Here is a 20,437-nt window from a genome sequence, read left to right as displayed (position 1 = left end):
TTCCGCTTTAACACATTGCTGGTGACAAAAATAAAATCAGTGATCAATTTAAGCCTGCATTGTTAGTGGTGATTATTAAATGCACTCCAACTATCACCACAGTACTAAAGTTGTAAATTAATGAATTCATTGAAATGCAAAAACACCAGGTAACCAAATTGATTTCTGACATGTGCAGATAAAAAATAATTTGTCAGTAAGAAATATTTCCAGACATGAAAAATACTCACGAGTTAGTGTGAAGATATTCGAAGGTCAACTGAGCACGGTTTAAACTACTATAGTTTGTAAAGGCCATAACTGCAGCCCAATCACGACAAAATTGCCAAAATATAACAATCTGTCAATGGCTGGCTTTTTTAACGACACACTGAATTTTATGGCTCGATGAATGCTTTTTGTAGCTGGCAATGATTATTTCTCGTGTGTCACGCTGTGTTCTAGACAAATTACATAATGGCCGATCTCCAGTGTCATCACTTCTTTCGTATCTGCAAAGATAAAAAAAAAATTAACAATTCACTTTAGAAAAAAAAAACAATTATGATACTTGTAAGCTTCATGAAATGGTACAAAGCCTATTGTTTTAAACTAATTGTGTGAACCCAATGCTTGAGACATTGAAATGCACAACGGGCACGAAAGTCAGCAAAAAAATAAATGAAACAGTCAGGTATCACAAACTAGTGATGGGTCAATTGCGACCGATCAAGCACGAAGAAACGGCTTTCTCCAGTGAACGATGGGAGCTGCATGAAGTTTCTGAATAGCTCTCAGTGGATGCCGAGGGAAATAAAAGCTCGGCTGACCCCGGAAATGGTCTGTGAATGGTTGGCCGGTTTTTGCCACCATCAGGCTGTGTGTGCGCACATTAAATAGGGATCCAAAAGAGGCAGCTCTACTTAGTGAACCAAGCCAAATGATCCACCTACTCCAAAACTGCCAGACCGCCCATCACTATCACGCATGTCCCTTGATAAGTGAAGTATGCATGCACGATACCTGGAACATGACTTGCCTCCCCTCCCCCGCGCAGCCCCATACCTGATATAGCTATGAAAGCCACTACACAACCCCATATACCCTACTCCCAGCCCCAGCCCTGCCTGGGACAAGTTCCATTAGTGATCTTTCCCATCCCATAATGAAGCCTCTTTAAACTAAACATTTGAGACTAAAAGACCACGTGACTCTGGCTACAGTACACCCACCTTCTAGCATACAAGACTGCCACAGGTTAGCTAGCAAGCAGTCCTGCCGAGAGCAGCTATCCTCTACGAAGCATGGCTCTCCTCACTCTCACCAGCCCTCAGTAGACTCTCACACCGCTCGGTTTCCGGCGCGAGCACCCGCCCCTTCCGCAGTGCGCAAAGCTTGGCAGTTGCCGCCCAATGCTCGCGAGCGCGCCTCCGTTAGAAGACGGCAAGGATCGCACTGGGCTGAAGAGAACATAGAGACACACACCTATGGCGGTCCTCGCTTATCACCGGGCTCTTAGGCGGATGGAGCTCAGTTCCTGCGTGAAGGACAGACGGGAATCTTGAAGAAGCACTTCGCCGTCTCCAGACAACGTGTCTTTACGAACTGTGAAGAAAAGCCCGGGAGTGCGCCAAGAGCCGCGTCACCGGGACTAGACCACGCCCAGTAGGACACGTGACGCGGAAGACCCTACCTCCTGATTGGAGGAGAGCTAGACTTAGCGCGCGCTCTATGGGGCGGGTTGGAGGCGCGCTCCTGCCTCGCGTCTCCTCAGAGCTGTGTGAGGGCTGTAACGGGCAGAGCGGGGCTGGGGCGAGCGGTGTGTGGCGGAGGTTCCCGTGCTGCTGTCTGTGTATACGTTATAGGTGCGGTTTCCATGAGGTGATTTTACTACCGACGTTTGTGTTTGCTTGTTGGTTACGTGTCTTCCTCCTGTGTGGAGGACCGTCTGTCTATACGGCAAATATGGCCGCGGCTGCAGAAGTGAGGGGAGTGGTTATCGTGTGTGTGACGCTAGGCAAGGAGCCTTCCCTGACAAGGGGGGCAGTGACTCGAGTTTCACCAGGCTTTGTCTTCCGTAGCTGCGAGTAGGTGGCTTTACTGTGGTGATTCAAGGTTTCGGGTTGGGTTCTGTTAATTCGGATTGTAGCATATGTATGTGGTGTTACTTCAAGCACTTTCTTCTGAAACAACTGCAGGGGAGGCATGGGTTTGTTTGCCAGAAGTGCACCTTACAGAGAAGAAAGTGGAAACGACCATTTGAGAGCAAGACTGCCTATATTTTACCTGGCATCCAGCAAATGTGGAAAAATGCCTTTTTGCAGCACAAATGCCTTATCTTGAAGTGTTATCGAAGTCTGCAGATCAAGAAACATACATGGCTTTGGAAGAAACAACAAAGGTTGTTGCCTGGTCTCAAGGATGAGATTTTAGGAAAACGTAGTCACATGGACCGATACTGAATGATAGAAACACTCCAAAATCTTGGTTTAGTAACAAAACAGGGAATAATGTAACAAATTACCAGTCATTTATGTTTTCTATTAGCGCTAAAATATCTGGGCCACTTATTAGTGTTTGAGTCTGAAACAGGACATTAGCCTTAATTTAGTAGTTTCTCACACGCTCCCTTAAAGGGTTATTCTAAAATTCTCTTGAGCAGCTCACAATTTTGCAGGCTCCTTATCTGGCAGTACGGGTTCTCCTTGTGCGACAACCTTTAATATTAGAACTATAAAACCCATCATAACTTCGACTGTAACACATTCGGCACTGAGGTTTGTTATGGAGTGTACCCTGCTATCACTGTATTTGCAGCTAGAGAAATGACACTTGAACAAGAACGAGGCTCGGGGCAATAAGAGCCATGAAGCTTGTTTTCGGGAAAGGAGAAGACCCTGCACGGAAATCGATAGGCTGAAGAGAGCTCATTGGGATTTCCTGAAATATTATAACTATTTTACATGCTTGGCCAGGATCTGATGATGTCTGTGATTTATCTCTTTGGAATAAAGCTGTACACTGAGTAAGATAAAAGCTTAACAGTAGGAAATTGCAGACAGAAAAAGCAAGTCAACTGCAAACTTGATGATTTTCATGCTGATTAAAGCAAATAACTTGAATACCCCTTTAAGGCCTCAATGTTGGGGAAGTTCTTTTAAAACTATTTTGCAGGAACTTCAACATTTTTTTTTCTAGATACATATTTTAATGTCTCAAACGCTTTTGTTCTATTTGCCAGCACTGTACAGCCCTTTCACATGACTAGCTTATTAACAGAAGCTTCCTGGAGGATTGTTCTGTTGACACAAGAGAAAGGACTGGCAAGAAGAAAGTAGAGTAACTCATGACACATTGTGGAGATGAAGAGGATGGAGTGCTTTGCTTTAAGGCCTTCAAATGATTTCTTTCTGCAGCAAGTATATTTTGATGCTTGAGCCAAGATGCATAAATCGGTCAGGAACGTTCGTACAGTCTTTCTGACCTTTTGTGAGCTTAAATATGGTTGCAGAACAATACATCCATGTAGTACTTGCATATAACTTCAAATTAGGTATCCACAACCCTGAGTGGCCAGTTTAAGAAAACTAGATAATTGAAAAAAATTATCAAAACTCTTATTTGGACTCACAGAATTGTTATACCAAATACATGAGAAAATGCATGTTTAATTTATGAAAATTTCTGACAAACTGTATCTTTTAACCACTGAAGCTCTTTTTACATTACTACATATTTTATGTTAAATTTTCGACCAATAGCCAAAAGTGTGAAATATCATTCGTCCTTCAAAATGAAACTTCATTTCCACCAAGGCATATTTCTTCACTCACCTGATGTAAATTAAAATCTATGACTGCTTTGAATAATTGCAACTGCAAATGTGCAGTAAAATGTGAACTGCTGCATTTAACAATCACCAGATGATCATTTAATGGTTCAAACATAAATACTTATTTCTAATGTGTATGGCTACTTTAAATCTTAAAGGAGAAGACAATACCACTGGAACTACATACACTAAAACCTACCAAGCTGCTTGATTTGGTGGACAACTTCCACTTGTCTAGAAATGAACATATAATATAAATTACAAAACAATGCTAAGGGGCAGGAAAAGCATCATGACATACATTTGAGGTACGTAGATCCTCACGGTCAGTGTTTCCACGACAAATGGAAATTATATCCAATATAGCCTGTTGTTTATGACCAGATGAATAACCCCCAAGCATGGGGGAGGGTAACAGGTAAGTTAGTGCTCAAAATATTATGGGGTATGTATACTGATTGACAGTTACAATAAAAGAAAAAGGTGTTCTTTTATATAATGCGCTGTTACTGTCAGATGTGAAGCGCCCACTGTTTGTTGACTTGAGTACAAATCTTCCGAGGTGATGGAAAGAAGGTGCCATGGTACACTGGTCACAGATTGAAGTGTGATCAATAGTGGTCCTTTTTTGGATGGTCCTACCTGGAGAGTGAAGCAAGTCCGAGAAAGCACCACAACCTTAGCTGTAAATAGATGAGAGCTAATGGCTGATTTGAACTTTGAAAGGTGCGTGCCATTCATAGTCTATGGATAGTCCGACCTGGAAAGTTCAGGGAGCTCCCTGATGAAGAAAGCCGTATGCTTTCGAAACGCGTCGGATGAATATTGTTCCGTTAGCAGCCTGACTTGAATTTGAAAACTGAAGTGGCGTTACCACGTTCTGGTAGCGGCACACCACTGCTAAAGTGAACCGGCAGTGATCCCTCCAACGCGTGCCACCGGCCAGGGCTGCACTGTTACTTTTGGATTACCGCCCAGCGAATTCACATTTCCAACTCGGCAGCCCTGTGAGTCCCAGACGCAAGATCAACATACCATGGCACTCTCCTTATCTCCTTTGAGGATTTACAACAGAGATTTCAAATGGCACACACCTCTGGCAATTTACAGCAGTCATTAGCTCTTATCTCCTCACAGCTGAGGTTGCGGGGCTTCCCCGGACTTGCTGTATACTCCGCTGAATTTTCCAGGTCGGACTCTCCATACAGAGACTACGAATGGCACGCATCTTTTGCAGTTCAAAGCAGGCATTAGCTCTCATCTACTTACAGCTGAGTTTGTGGTGCTTTCTCAGACTTGCTTCACACTCTGCTGAACTTTCCAGGTTGGACCATCATACCTGGACCACTATTGATCACACTTCCATCTGTGACCAGTATATCGCGGCACCTTCTTTCCATCACCTCGGAAGATTTGTACTCAAGTCAACGCAGACAACAAGCGCTAACATCTGACAGTAACGGCACATTGGGTAAAGGTGCACCTTTTTCTTTTCCTTTTATTGCAACTGTCAATCTATACATACCCCATAATTTTTTGAGCACTAATTTTACCTGTTACCCTCCACAAGTCTTGGGGTTATTCCTCTGGTCATCACACAGTAGGATATATCTGATAAAATTTGTTTGTCTTGGAGACACTGATCCTGCTATTGCAAGCTGTACAAATGTGTTGCCTACTTTGTCCTTTGGCACCTCATACCATACTGATTTCGTCATATAAAAAAAAACTAACACCTAAGAAACATAACATGTATGACATGGTAAAAAGGAGACTCCCATTTATGGAATCCTTTTCTTTTACAAATAAGCAAAATCAGATGTTAGCAATGAGTTTTATAGACTGGCAAAGTAAAGGCAAGGGATGTCCATTGCAAAAGATGACATTCAGTTCAGAGTCCTAGCCAAAATCATTTGCTTCAACTGAGGTTCATGTATTGTTTACTCACATGATTATTTTTGATTGTAGTTAGCACACATTATTGCATTTGATACCGCTGAAATATAAATGGGAATTTACATACCCTGGTTTTATTGAAATGATAAAGTTTTAACAATTGCTGCAGTAATAAAGGAACTCAAACACAAAATTGCTGAAAATGTCCCAGTAATTTGTCTCATTAAGTCTTTATTCTATTTTGTCAAAATTTTTAGGTAGGTGCTGGAAAACAAAATACTGCAAAATACGAATAATTCAAAATAGAAGCGATAATTCGTTTGTTTTTATCAAATTACAAAATGCAAACTTAACAAAAGAGAAATCAAATCAATATTTGGTGTGAACATTGTATCTTAAAAAAAAAAACTACACATTCTTCTAGATACACAACCATAGATGGATGTAGGCTTGCATAAATTCTTCTGTCTCCATGTATTACCAGACAGACATGGTGTTTTGATCAAGGCAAGCCTCTGTGTGTGTGTGGGGTGGGGGGGGGCATATCACTTTAGAACTCATTGTTCTTGTTTACAATGAGGATTGTTCTTAATGACATTGGATGTATGTTTGGTTTTCTTGCTGCAGAATAAATTTGTACCCAATAAGACTCCACCCTTATGAGACTGCGTGATGGATAAGTATCTGCCTTTATTACACAGCACTGAAGACACTATCACACTATTAATATTTCCCAACCTAATTTTCAAATGCAGACCTAAACTTGCGAGGAACCTTCACCACTCTCAATTGTTGCTTATGGTCAATCATTTTGCTTTCCAGCATTTTTGTGAACAAACTGCATTCTGTTACAGCCAGATCTTTCAAATTTTGACTTATCAGTCCAGAGCGCTTGCTGACATTTTTTTTCCACCACTGTTCCTATGATTTCATGCATAGTTTAGTCACTTGGCCTTATTTCTATGTTGTCAAAGGTATGGTTTATGGATGTAACTCTTCTTTGAAAACCAATTCGGGCCAGTCTTCTCCCAACATTAGATGGATGTACTTAGGTCCCACTGATTTGTTGACTGTTCTGAGATCATGGTACTGCTGTACATTTTACAATTTGAAAGGAAAGTGAAAGCGTCTTTCAGCTATTGTCCTAACCATCCTTGTTTGGCCACTGCATTTATGGTCCTCAATGCTGATAAATAAAGGCAGATACTTATGCATCACGCAATCTCATCAGACAGGCATTTTCTCTCCAAATTTAACATCTTGAAGCACACAGCCAATGTTATTAGGAACAAGCACAATCATTAAGAAGAGCTAGAAGTTCTGGAAGTGATACTATAGCCCTATACAGAACCCTGATATTAACATTGAGTTTGTGCAGGATTGTATGAAAAGACAAGGATTTTTTGTTCTCCAAGATGTTTATAATTCTCCCTGCCAAGGTCTTTCTGTGTGCAAGTGTACCTAAAAAAAAAAAAGTTGCTCTTTTGAAGCCAATGGGTGGTCAACCCAACTATTGATCTGATTCAGATGTCTATTTTGTTAACTTCTTTTGCTCTTTGTTAATTTGTAATAGTTTTTTCAGTATTTCAATTTCTGAAAGCAATATTAATTTGCTAATTTTTATGCACCTGCATAAACCTTTTGCACAGTAATGTGTAAAGAAAACTGAGCTCAGAAGCCATAGATATGTCCATCTCCACATTGTCCTGTGTGGCTAGAAGACAACTGGCTATGGCAAAAGCCCCCCTGCCGTGCCTCCTCTGCCATCACAAAATCCACTAGCAAGACGTGGCTTCAGCCAATGCTAAAACTTTGTTCTCACCAGCATTTCTTAAAGCTCCACTCAAGCGGTTTTTGGGGGGTGTTCAGTGTTGGAGTGGTGCTTCTAATGTAAAGTACCTGACCCTAATCTTGTATTTACCTGCTGTTATCTTCAGCTTCTAAATGTTCATCAGAAGTTACGTCGCAAGCTCTCAATGGAAGTCAGAACTAGACTCTCATAGACTTGTATTGAGTTGTGACTTAGGCTCGCTCCAGCAAACAGTGGAGCGGTTTGGCAGGTCACAAACTGCTGGAGACTGACCGGAGCGGTGGCATTAGAAAGTGAAGACAGCGGCATGTAAGTATGAAAGTAGGGTCAGGGACCACAGTTTAGTAGCACCACTCCAGCGCTGCAATAAAAACAAACTGCTGGAGTGGTGCTTAAAATTTTTTAGGATAAACCAGATATGGCAGTGTAAGCAACATTGTGACTATTTCTTAAAGGAAATCTGTCAGCAGGTTTTTGCTACTTAATCTGACAGCAGCATGAGGTAGGAACAGAGACCCTGATTCTGACAATGTATCAGTTTACTGGATACAGCAGTTATAATAATCAGTTTTCTTTGCTGTAGGTCTATGAGATCTCCGTTGTTGAGCTGTGTATTACCCACCCACACCACAACCTTCTGTGTACACTGAAAAGTGAGAGCTGCTAATCAGTGCTGGGGCGTGGTTGCACTAGTATGCACAGACCAGTTGTTCTGTAGTGATCAACTCCTGCTGATAAAACACTATATTGAAACAGCTGTAATTGGGGTCATTGCTCTTGCATTATGCTGCTCTCAGATTACATAGCAAAAACCTGGTGACAGATTCCCTTTCATTTAAACATTTATTTTTAAGATTAATATTTCTTCAGTTGTTCAACTAAAGTTTATCCAACATTAAAATTTAAGAGGGCATGTCAAATATATTTGTAACAAACGTCTGTGTGCATTTTGTATATAGATCACATTTTGCTCTTTGGTAGTGCACCCTGCTGTTTAGTGCACACCTCCTATGTTCAGTTGTGAACTGACATGAGAAGCTTCCCTTCTCTGCCCCTTCATGCTGTGTAGTGATCTGAAGGCAGCAACTGATATTCTATGGTAATGAGAGAAGAAAAAGAAGATGCCATGAAGCTGTAACAAGCAGGGACGAGAGTTTGGCGAGTGGGGAAGGGACATTACATATCGTACCATACAAGCTGAAACTGTGTTTGAAAGATTAATAGAATATCAGTGTTGCAGCTCCTGGGCTTAGGGTTAGTTTTGTGGTTTAGGGAGATGCAGCTGCTTAGCCCTCCGTCAGATGCACCTCTGGCACTCGCGGGTTCAGGGACAGGTTATAAAACCACCTATAATATCTAATTATTTAAATTTCAAGACTCTCCATAAAAGTAATCAGTAAATGTTTTGGTGGAACCTGTTGGAGACTTAATCTGGAGAAAGGGCACATATTTGCGCTTTTCCATATCACAAGCGGAGAGTCTGATGGTGACACTTCGGTAAGCCTTTTTTTTTTGTATTTATTTTGATTTCTCATTCTTAATACTTAAGGCTATGTGCAAATTTGATGCGTATTCGCAGCATTTTTCCTTGTGTTAACAGTACCATATAAACCTATGTAAAACCACATCCCCAGTGACCAGGCTGCGGAAAATACTGCGCTGAAACACTGCGTTGTTTTTTCTGCAGCATGTCAATTCTTTGTGCCCATTCCACAGCTTTTAACACCTGCTCCATAATAGGAATCCGCAGCTGTAAAAACGCTGGTTTAAAGGGAACCTGTCACCTGAATTTGGCGGGACCAGTTTTGGGTTATATGGGCGGGGTTTTCGGGTGTTTGATTCACCCTTTCCTTACCCGCTGGCTGCATGCTGGCCGCAATATTGGATTGAAGTTCATTCTCTGTCCTCCGGAGTACACGCCAGCGCAAGGCAATATTGGATCATGTGCAGATGGTTCTCCTCCAGGCCCTGGGAACCATATTAGTGTAAAAAAAAAAGAATAAAAATAAAAAATAATGATATACTCACTTCTCAGCGCTGCACGCGGCCGTCCGGTCGCAGGGTTGCTGTGCGAGCAGGACCTGCGGTGACATCGTGGTCACATGACCGTGTCTTCACGGTCACATGACCGTGACGTCACGAAGGTCCTTCTCGCACAACATCTTTGGAACCGGACCGCCGCATGCAGCGCCGAGGAGATCGGGATGTCAGAGGGTGAGTATATAACCATTTTTTATTATTTTTAACATTACTATTGATGCTGCATATTGCTGCATATGCAGCATCAATAGTATAGGAGTAAACCCGCAGCGGAAACCGCAAAACAAACCGCGATAAATCTGCAGGGATAACCGCAGCGGTTTTGCCCTGCAGATTTATCAAATCCGCTGCAGGAGAAACCGCAGAGGACCCCGCAAAGTGTGCACATAGCCTTAAACTTAATACTTTGTTGTGCTACCTTTTGCTGTGATTACAGCTGCAAGTCGCTTGGGGTATGTCTCTATCAGTTTTGTACATCGAGAGACTGAAATTCTTGCCCATTCTTCCTTGGCTAACAGCTCGAGCTCAGTGAGGTTTGATGGAGATCATTTGTGAACAGCAGTTTTCAGCTCTTTCCACAGATTCTAGATTGGATTGAGGTCTGGACTTTGACTTGGCCATTCTAACACCTGGATATGTTTATTTGTGAACCATTCCATTTTGCTTTATGTTTGGGATCATTGTCTTGTTGGAAGACAAATCCCCGTCCCAGTCTCAAGCCTTTGCAGACTCCAACAGGTTTTCTTCAAGAATGGTCCTGTATTTGGCTCCATCCATCTTCCCATCAATTTTAACCATCTTCCCTGTCCCTGGTGAAGAAAAGCAGGCCCAAACCATGATGCTGCCACCACCATGTTTGACAGTGGGGATGGTATGTTCAGGGTGATGAGCTGTGTTGCCTTTACGCCAAACATATCGTTTAGCATTGTTGCCAAAAAGTTCGATTTTGGTTTCATCTGACCAGAGCACCTTCTTCCACATGTTTGGTGTGTCTCCCAGATGGCTTGTTGCAAACTTTAAATGACACTTTTTATGGATATCTTTGAGAAATGGCTTTCTTCTTGCCACTCTTCCATAAAGGCCAGATTTGTGCAGTGTATGACTGATTGTTGTCCTATGGACAGACTGTCCAACCTCAGCTGTAGATCTCTGCAGTTCATCCAGAGTGATCATGGGCCTCTTGGCTGCATCTCTGATCAGTCATCTCCTTGTTTGAGATGAAAGTTTAGAGGGATGGCCAGGTCTTGGTAGATTTGCAGTAGTATGATACTCCTTCCATTTCAATATGATCGCTTGCACAGTGCTCCTTGGGATGTTTAAAGTTTTGAAAATCATTTTGTATCCAAATCCGGCTTTAAATTTATCCACAACAGTATCACGGACCTGCCTGTTGTGTTCCTTGGTCTTCATGATGCTCTCTGTGCTTCAAACAGAACCCTGAGACTATCAGAGAAGCAGGTGCATTTATACGGAGACTTGATTACACACAGGTGGATTATATTTCTCATCATTAGGCATTTAGGGCAACATTGGATCATTTAGAGATCCACAATGACTTCTGGAGTGAGTTTGCTGCATTGAAAGTAAAGGGGACGAATAATATTGCATGTCCCACTTTTCAGTTTTTGAATTTCCACAAAAATTTAAAATAATCAATAAATTTCGATCAACTTCACAATTGTGTTCCACTTGTTGTTGATTCTTCACCAAAAATTTACATTTGTTATCTTTATGTTTGAAGTATGATATTTTGGAAAATGTTGAAAAGATCCAGGGGACTGAATACTTTCGCAAGGCAAGATACCTGTGACCTGTTTGCTTGTAATCAGTGTGTGCATAAAAGCTGAGTGAGTCTCTGGGATCCAGACAGACTCTTGCATCTTTCATCCAGTTACTGACGTTTCTGGATTGTGAGTCATGAGGAAAGCAAAAGAATTGTCAATGGATGTACGGGAACAGGTTGTTGAACTGTATAAAACAGGAAAGGGATACAAAAAGATATCCAAGGAATTAATAATGCCAGTCAGCAGTGTTCAAACTGTGATTAACAAATGAAAAATCAGATGCTCTGCAAAAACAAAACCAAGGTCAGGTAGACCAACAAAAATGTTGTCTACAACTGCAAGGAAAATTGTTCAAGATGCAAAGAAAAAACAACAAATAACATCAGCTGAAATACTGGACTCTTTGAAAACTAGCGGTGAGGCTGTTTCAAGATACACAATAAGGAGGCACTTGAAGAAAAATGGGCTGCATGGTCGAGTCAAAAGAAGAAAGCCATTACTGCACAAATGCCACAAAGTACAGTATCTCTCCTACAATACGCAAAACAGCACAGAGACAAGCCTGAAAACTTCTGGACAAAGGTAATTTGAAGTAATGTGACCAAAATTTAACTTTTTGGCCACAACCATAAAAGTAAAGGTACCTTCACACGAAACGACATTATAACGATATCGCTAGCAATCCGTGACGTTGCAGCGTCCTCGCTAGCGATATCGTTTCGTTTGACACGCAGCAGCGATCAGGATCCTGCTGTGATGTCGCTGGTCGCTGAATAAAGTCCAGAACTTTATTTGGTCGTCCGATCGCTGTGTATCGTTGTGTTTGAAAGCAAAAGCAACGATACCAGCGATATTTTACACTGGTAACCAGGGTAAACATCGGGTTACTAAGCGCAGGGCCGCGCTTAGTTACCCGATGTTTACCCTGGTTACTAGCGTAAAATGTAAAAAAAACAAACAGCACATACTCACATTGCGTCCCCTGCAGTCTGCTTCCTCCTCTGACTCAGCGCCGCAAAGTGAAAGTGAAAGCAGCACAGCGGTGACGTCACCGCTCTGCTCTCACTGTACGGCGCTCAGTCAGTCAGGAAGTGGACGCAGGGGGACGTGAATGTAAGTATGTGCTGTTTGTTTTTTTTAGATTTTACGCTGGTAACCAGGGTAAACATCGGGTTACTAAGCGCGGCCCTGCGCTTAGTTACCCGATGTTTACCCTGGTTACCAGGGGACCTCGGCATAGTTGATCGCTGGAGAGCGGTCTGTGTGACAGCTCTCCAGCGACCAAACAGCGACGCTGCAGCGATCGACATCGATGTCGCTATCGCTGCAGCGTCGCTTCGTGTGAAGGTACCTTTACATTTGGAGAGAAGTCAACAAGGCCTATGATGAAAGGAACACCATTCCTACTGTAAAGCATGGAGGTGGATCACAGATGTTTTGGGGATGTGTGAGCTACAAAAGCACAGAAAACTTGGTCAAAGTTGAAGGAAAAAAATGAATGCAGCATGTTATCAGCAAATACTGGAGGCAAATTTGCAATCATCAGCTCGGAAGCTGCACATTGGACATACATGGATGTTCTAACATGACAACAATCCAAAACACAAGGCCAAGTCGACCTGTCATTGGCTACAGCAAAACAAAGTGAAGGTTCTGCAGTGGCCATCTCAGTCTCTTGACCTCAATATCATTGAGCCACTCTGGGGATATCACAAGCATGCAGTTCATGCTAGACCGCACAGGAATTTACAGGAACTGGAGGTTTTTTGTCAAGAAGAGTAGGCAGCTTTACCATCTGAGTAAATAAAGAACCTCATCCACAACAACCATAAGACTTCAAGAGGAGGCAATACACGGTATTAAAAAATGGGGTATGTGAACTTTTGATCAGGGTCATTTGGATGTTTTGGGTTGTCATTATGATTTAAAAAGAGAAAACACAGTAGTTTGACAATAAATGGCTTCACCCAATGACTAACCTTTGGTGTGGAAAAGGTTTTGGTGTTATCATTCAAATTCTGTGAAAAAATGCCAAGAAAGCAAAAATTCTGCCTGGGTATGTAAACTTTTGAGCACAACTGTAAACTCTCAGTGTTGGCTTGTGTATGTCAGTGGTTTGTAAACCGAAGAGCAGGAGCTCTGTGCAGGACAGGCCTGTGTGAGTTTTAACACAGAGCCAAGGACACACCCGAGTTGAAACGACAGTGCTGTCACTCACGGCAGTGCGGGTGCCAAATGGACTGTATTGGATGATTCGGCAGTGATCCAGAGGATAAAGCTGCCTTTAGCTGTGTGAGTTTTTGGACACTAGGTCGGGTCCTGGACCTGATGAAGCGCAGTCTGCCTGAAACGGCAGTCGTCCTGTTTGCTCCTTGCACCTTCATGTATACCCGCCGCCCTAGAGGTATGTCCTCACCCCGCTGAGTGGGAGAATAAAAGGACTTTTAAACGTATCGCTTGGTGAGTCCCACTATTTCTTTTTCTTCATATTTCTCACCAATAATATTTTTGTCATCGTTGGGCATAAAAGTATTTAGTCGATTTTTCTGTCTAACATGGTACCAAAATTAAAAGGGAGAAATATCTAAACATTTTGGTCTAAAGTTGTTCTTCTCTTTTTCCTGAGGGCAGATGAAAGGGTTTACGGGATTACAATCAGCTCAAGCTGACCCCAACAAGCAAACACCTTTCCATTGTTTAGCCTATCTTTTATATGCCTGAAGTGATGGCCGGGGGACCACCATGGTGCAGGAAGACTACTGTACACAAGATGAGGTGCAAACAACAAAGGGTAGATTTATTGGGAGGCAAGGAATGAAGTGGGTGAGGAAGATGCAAACGGGTATGCAATGGCAAGAGACACTTTACAAGAGTTATAAACTTTATCTTGTCTGTAAAATAGCACGATGCTCCAGCTATTACAGACTCAAAATATGTCTCACAAGCAAATTTAAACAATCAAACAAATAACGATGCTACTCTACATATAACCTCCCTGGCCTTTACTAAGCAGGCCCCACGGCTGCCGTGTACTGACTACTGAAGCCTACACTACTACACTAAGCCCTAACAGGTGCACCAAACAGGAACAAACTCACTGTGATGTTGGGGACTAAGTCAGTCCCAGGGGGGCCCCCAGCAGTCTATACGGTGGTGCGCACGGCTTTCTGTCAGCTCTGTGAAGCGTGGTCTTCTCCTTGCTTCTGGGTCCTAGGGATGCTCCTGGAAACTGTAAGTCCCTTTCTCGGTATCTTCGTGGCTTCACAAACTAGCACAGAACAGTCACTTTTGCTGTACCCGGAAAAGTCTTGCAAATTTCACAAGTACACTCCGTCCCAGGCTGTGGGACCTTTCTTGTAGCAAACAGCACACAGTTCTCTCTGTAGTAGCTTCAGCTCACACACACAGTTCAGGCTCAACTCCTCCCCTTATTCCAGGGCAGTTCATCTTCAGGGTCTATAGCAGGGGGAAGCAGAACATTCCATCACACCAAACAAGGGGGTGCTGTCTCTTAAAGTGGCAGCGTGTTACTGTCCATAACAGTACCACCCTCTTACATGCCTGTCCTGGGCTCCTGGGCACAAATTTCCAGGATGGGCTAGATTATATCATTGAAATCTCAGGTCTATAACTGGACTATGGGCTAATAAGGAGGCAAGCTCATTGCATAGTAAATCCTTTGTTTCTTCAAACCCCCCAATAGGCCACAAAGGACCCTCTGCCAAAGTTTTGAAACTCAGGCTCGTAAAGCCAAGATGTCAGGAATGACAATATGTAGTTCCAGTGATACCCCTTTAGTTATGAAATCCTGTAATAATAATCTTTATAATAATAATCTTTATTTTTATATAGTGCTAACATATTCCATAGCGCTTTACAGTTTGCACACATTATCATAGCCGATCAAAGTACATAAATATTATGGTCCTTTGTGTTGTTTTAATCATCAGAGTGGGATATTTAATCTAATGTTATCCTACTGATGTTATAATTTCCCTGGTCAGAGGTAAGAGAATATTTATAGTCCACACAACCAAGACATGCAGCTACAAATTTGCTGCGCAATACTACTCTTATATGAACAAAGCCAAAGGAACTGAAGGGAGAGCAGGTCAAACTTTTACTAGTCATGCTTATTGTGAAGATCTGAGGTTGTGGGTTACAAAAATCACCTAGGCAGGTTAATGATGCAACTGTTTGTATTCCATATATCCATGGTTGTACAACAAATCCAGGTAGATGGCAAAAATACAATGTCCTCAGTACACAAGTTCCCAAACTGAAATCGGTAGTTCCACTGGCAATGTACCAGGCGATACCCATACTCACTGTCTCCCAACTTTTGGTTGGCCCACAGATTTCGTATCTCCAGCCGGTAGAGTGTGCAGTCACAGCCTATGTTCCTCCAGACGATGGATATCACGACTGTAGCTCATGGATACACCTCCAGCCAACAATCAAACTCCATAGACCATCCATCCCAGCTTCAATGCGCATTGCTTGGATTCGGTGTCGCCATTAAAGGGCCACTGTCACCCCCCCTCCAGCCGTTATAAACTAAAAGAGCCACCTTGTGCAGCAGTAATGCTGCATTCTAACAAGGTGGCTCTTTTAGTTTTAGGTTCAAGTATACCCCAAAAAACGCGATTTGATACTTAGCCATAATTGGTGTCTCTAGCCACGTAGGCTGCTCCTCCCTCCCCAGCTCGAAACGCTCCTCTGCCGTCACTCACATCTTCTTGGTCTTTCTGCGCCGCCCCCTCAGCGCTGTTTACATTTTCAAACTGGCGCCTGCGCTGTGTAGTACTGTTCTGCGCAGACGCAGTAAGCTCTGGCCGTCTGCCGTCCAAGCCAGGCTTTCACACTGCGTGGGCAGTGCGGCCCCCACCTTTGGAATCCCCGCCCCGCACTGTGTTATGCATTATGCACAGTGCAGGGCTGGTATTCCTGGGCATGCGCACAGCGTGTTGCATCCTGTCAGCCCGGTCCCCCGCCTTACTGCTTCTGGATACAATATACAGATCGTGCCTCCTCCTCCTCTAGCAATCGCTGGGCAAGAAGCAACTTTGGAAACTTGCCTGCTAGGTGGTGTGTGTTGTGTCTAGGTGTGTTATTTATGGGTCTTGATCTGATAATAAATTGGGGGTGATCTTTACCCACCTAGCAGGCAAGTTTCCAAAGTTGCTTCTTGCCCGGCGATTGCTAGAGGAGGAGGAGGCACGATCTGTATATTGTATCCAGAAGCAGTAAGGCGGGGGACCGGGCTGACAGGATTCAACACGCTGTGCGCATGCCCAGGAATACCAGCCCTGCACTGTGCATAATGCATAACACAGTGCGGGGCGGGGATTCCAAAGGTGGGGGCCGCACTGCCCACGCAGGCGCAGTGTGAAAGCCTGGCTTGGACGGCAGACGGCCAGAGCTTACTGCGTCTGCGCAGAACAGTACTACACAGCGCAGGCGCCGGTTTGAAAACGTAAACAGCGCTGAGGGGGCGGCGCAGAAAGACCAAGAAGATGTGAGTGACGGCAGAGGAGCGTTTCGAGCTGGGGAGGGAGGAGCAGCCTACGTGGCTAGAGACACCAATTATGGCTAAGTATCAAATCGCGTTTTTTGGGGTATACTTGAACCTAAAACTAAAAGAGCCACCTTGTTAGAATGCAGCATTACTGCTGCACAAGGTGGCTCTTTTAGTTTATAACGGCTGGAGGGGGTGACAGTGGCCCTTTAAGGTACAGGAACTTCTTTATTAATCATTTTACTCTTCGCCACGACAGCACCCTACTGGAGAGAGGGATCCGCCCTGCAGGAACAGGAAACCTATTGAGAAACGAAAGGGGGCGGTCCGCCTTTCCTCCTCAGTTTAGGTTTCCTGTTCCTGCGGGAACGACAGGACTTCGTCATGGGAAACATACCTGGGCTAGCATGCCGCCTGCGCGGTGTCCGAGAGAACGGCAGGGGCTGCGGCTCAGAAGCAGCGTCGGGGGAGTTCCGCTAGACGGCTCCCTCCTCGTCTGATGGAGCGGGCAGACGGCCGGGTCCGGGGAGGGCCGACCGGCGTCCTTCCCAGCGTGCGGTGTGGCAATATGACCAGGAGCCGGGTAAGGTGATCCTCCATTGCGGCCCGGCGCTGAATCCCGGGCCGCACATGCGCCGACCGCCGCAATACAGGCTACCCCGGAAGTGAATCATGGACTTCCGGGGCGCCCAGGCCGGATCCAAGGCGGGGGAAGCCGGCGCCGATCTGCGCATGCGCAAAAAAAAACAAAAAAAAAACAATTTTTGGCGCACTATTTAAATCGCTCACAAACATTAAAACGGCGATGCAGAGATGTCATCCCCAGGTGCCATGGACCCCACAGCTGGAGATCCAGTACCCCCCGCCAAAGATCACGCCAGAGGATCCTCGGACACCGCTCGTAAAAGTGACGGTTCCAGAACAGGATCTCGGCCTTCTGATCCGGTATTATTTGCTTCACTGGGTGAGTTGTGAACTCTGCCTATTAAGCTGACGCTGTCTCCCTATTTCTCTCTTTTCCCTTTCTCTCTCTACTTATACGCTTAGGGCAAAAAACGACAAAAAACGAAGCACAGGGAATGTGCCTTGTGTAACCAGCCCCTTCCTGACTCATACCCCAAAAAGCTTTGCAAGGACTGCTTTAAGGAAACAACACAGGGAGCAGCAGTGTCCATTACGGACCTACGGGCCATTATTAGAGAGGAGCTAAAAAATATGACCCAGGACAAACCGCGTAGTGCTAAGTCCAAAACACCGACACTTGTGTCAGACTCCGACAGTGACCAACCTGTACTGTCAGACGCCTCCCTGTCATCATGTCCAGCATCATCATCCTCATCGGAGATTGAGGGACGCTCATGTTTTCCCTTAGACAGTGTAGACAACTTGGTAAAATCTATTCGAAATACCATGGGGTGTGAAGAGTCTAAGGGTGCGCAAACCGCGCAGGACATAATGTTCGCGGGTTTGGCAGACAGAAAGAGGAGATGTTTTCCAGTTATACTAGCAGTGAAAACATTAATTAAAAGAGAGTGGGAGAAGCAGGATCAGAGAAGCTTTCTACCCTCAGCGTCAAAACATAAATATCCGTTCAGTGACGAGGAGCTTCTTACATGGACCAAAGTCCCTAAGGTCGACGCTGCTGTAGCTTCTACCTCTAAGCAATCCACTCTACCTGTGGAGGATGCAGGACTACTAGTCGATCCTTTGGATCGTAAGGCTGAATCATCCCTTAAACGTTCTTGGGAAGCGGCTACAGGAATATTCAAACCTGCAGTAGCCAGCACTTGTGCGGCCCGGTCAATGATCATCTGGATTGATCAATTAGACCAGCAAATTGAAAACAAAAGCTCGAGAGAAAAACTACGAGCAGCCATCCCTTTAATACGAGGAGCAGCGACCTTTATGGCAGACGCCTCCGCCGACTCACTCCGTTTAGCAGCAAGATCTGCGGGCCTTGTGAATAACGCAAGAAGAGCTCTATGGATGAAGAGTTGGAAAGGGGACGCGCAATCTAAATCCAAAATATGCGCAATCCCATGTGAGGGTGAGTACCTCTTTGGTAAAACCTTAGACAAGATACTCAAGAAAGCAAAGGACAGGAAGAAAGCTTTTCGTGAATCCTCTATTCCCTTTTACAGGAGAGCCTTTAAGAGGAGGCCGTTTGGCAAGAGGAGACAAACGGATAGGTCTACAACATGGACCCCTAAGGACGACAAGCAGAGAGGTACCATGTTTAGAAGACCCAACCCCCCAAAAGACAACAAATACTGAGGATATACCAGTTGGGGGCAGACTTAAATTTTTTACCACTCAATGGGAGAAAATAACATCTAGCTCGTGGGTTTTAAATATCATCCGAGATGGAATTAAACTAAAATTCTCTCGTGTTCCCCACGAGTCTTATATTATAACATCTCTCAGCTCGCCTATACAGCAACAGGCTCTAGAGCTTGAAATTCAAACCCTAATATCAAAACGGGTCCTAGTCCAAGTGCCGGTGGGACAGGAGGGTAAGGGATTCTACTCTCCCCTATTCCTAATTTCTAAGCCCGACGGTTCTTTCAGGACAATCATAAACCTTAAAAAACTCAATTCATTCATTGAAAACTATACATTTAAAATGGAATCCATTAGGTCCACCATAAAGCTCCTATTCCCAAACTGTATGATGGGGGGCATTGATCTAAAGGATGCTTACTATCATCTCCCCATTCATGACAGATACCAAAAATTCCTCAGAGTGGCGGTAAAAATCAACAACGAGGTTCGTCACTTCCAGTATGCGGCCTTACCCTTCGGCCTCTCAACAGCGCCTAGGATCTTCACCAAGATAATGCTAGAGGTGATGGCATACCTACGCCAGAAGGAGACTTTGATTGTGCCCTATCTGGATGACTTTCTGGTAATAGGAAATTCAGTTACTCAATGTACTGATCGTTTAGCTCACGCACTTTCCTCTCTACAGGACCTGGGCTGGATAATCAATACCGACAAATCCAGACTCACTCCGCTTTCCCATCAGGTGTTCTTGGGGTTCCAGTTAGACTCCATATCTCAAAAGTGTTTTCTGCCGCAGGTAAAGGTTCTACTGATCAGACACAAAGTCCTAGCTGCAATAAATAATCCGCGTATATCCCTAAGACAAGCTATGTCGTTATTAGGGTCTCTTATCTCTTGTATACCAGCAGTGAGATGGGCTCAACACCATACTCGAACACTACAACATCAAGTTTTACAAGAGGATAGACGGTTATTTGGGCGCCTAAATGCAAAAATAACCTTATCTCAGGAGGTTTTAACTTCCTTAGAATGGTGGCTAGACTCAAACCATTTGATGAGTGGGGTTCCATGGGTAATAACGCCATCTCATACCATAACCACTGACGCCAGTCCTCATGGATGGGGCGCTCATATGGGAAATGATTATTGCCAGGGGTCATGGAGCATGGAGGAAAGCGGCAGCTCCTCTAACTTTAAAGAACTGAATGCTGTAAAATACGCCTTATATCATTTCCTCCCACAGCTTCGGGGGAAAGACGTCAGAGTCCTATCCGACAACACCACCACAGTGGCGT

General features: G+C 44.1%; 1 protein-coding gene across 5 annotated transcripts in view; it reads right to left on the bottom strand.

Annotated features, from left to right (window-relative positions):
• MORC2 (MORC family CW-type zinc finger 2) overlaps window positions 1–1,670 on the bottom strand; it is a 209,842-nt gene extending 208,172 nt beyond the window's left edge. For 2 of the 5 annotated variants that reach the window (XR_013223992.1, XM_077297506.1), the window contains exons 1-2: window positions 1,465–1,611; window positions 231–491 (exon numbers count right to left, since the gene is read on the bottom strand). Coding sequence is in view for 4 of the 5 variants with exons in the window: in XM_077297506.1 (XP_077153621.1) it covers window positions 231–298 (68 nt within the window). In the remaining variant the exon portion in view is untranslated. The other 3 variants (XM_077297486.1, XM_077297493.1, XM_077297513.1) reach the window with 3 other exon arrangements.
• Between the last annotated feature and the right edge of the window lie 18,767 nt (window positions 1,671–20,437).

The sequence above is a fragment of the Ranitomeya variabilis genome, chromosome 1 (assembly GCF_051348905.1).
Source record: "Ranitomeya variabilis isolate aRanVar5 chromosome 1, aRanVar5.hap1, whole genome shotgun sequence".
Lineage (NCBI taxonomy): Eukaryota > Metazoa > Chordata > Amphibia > Anura > Dendrobatidae > Ranitomeya > Ranitomeya variabilis.
Note: the sequence above shows the minus strand (reverse complement) of the source record. Positions and strands in the feature narration are given on the sequence as shown.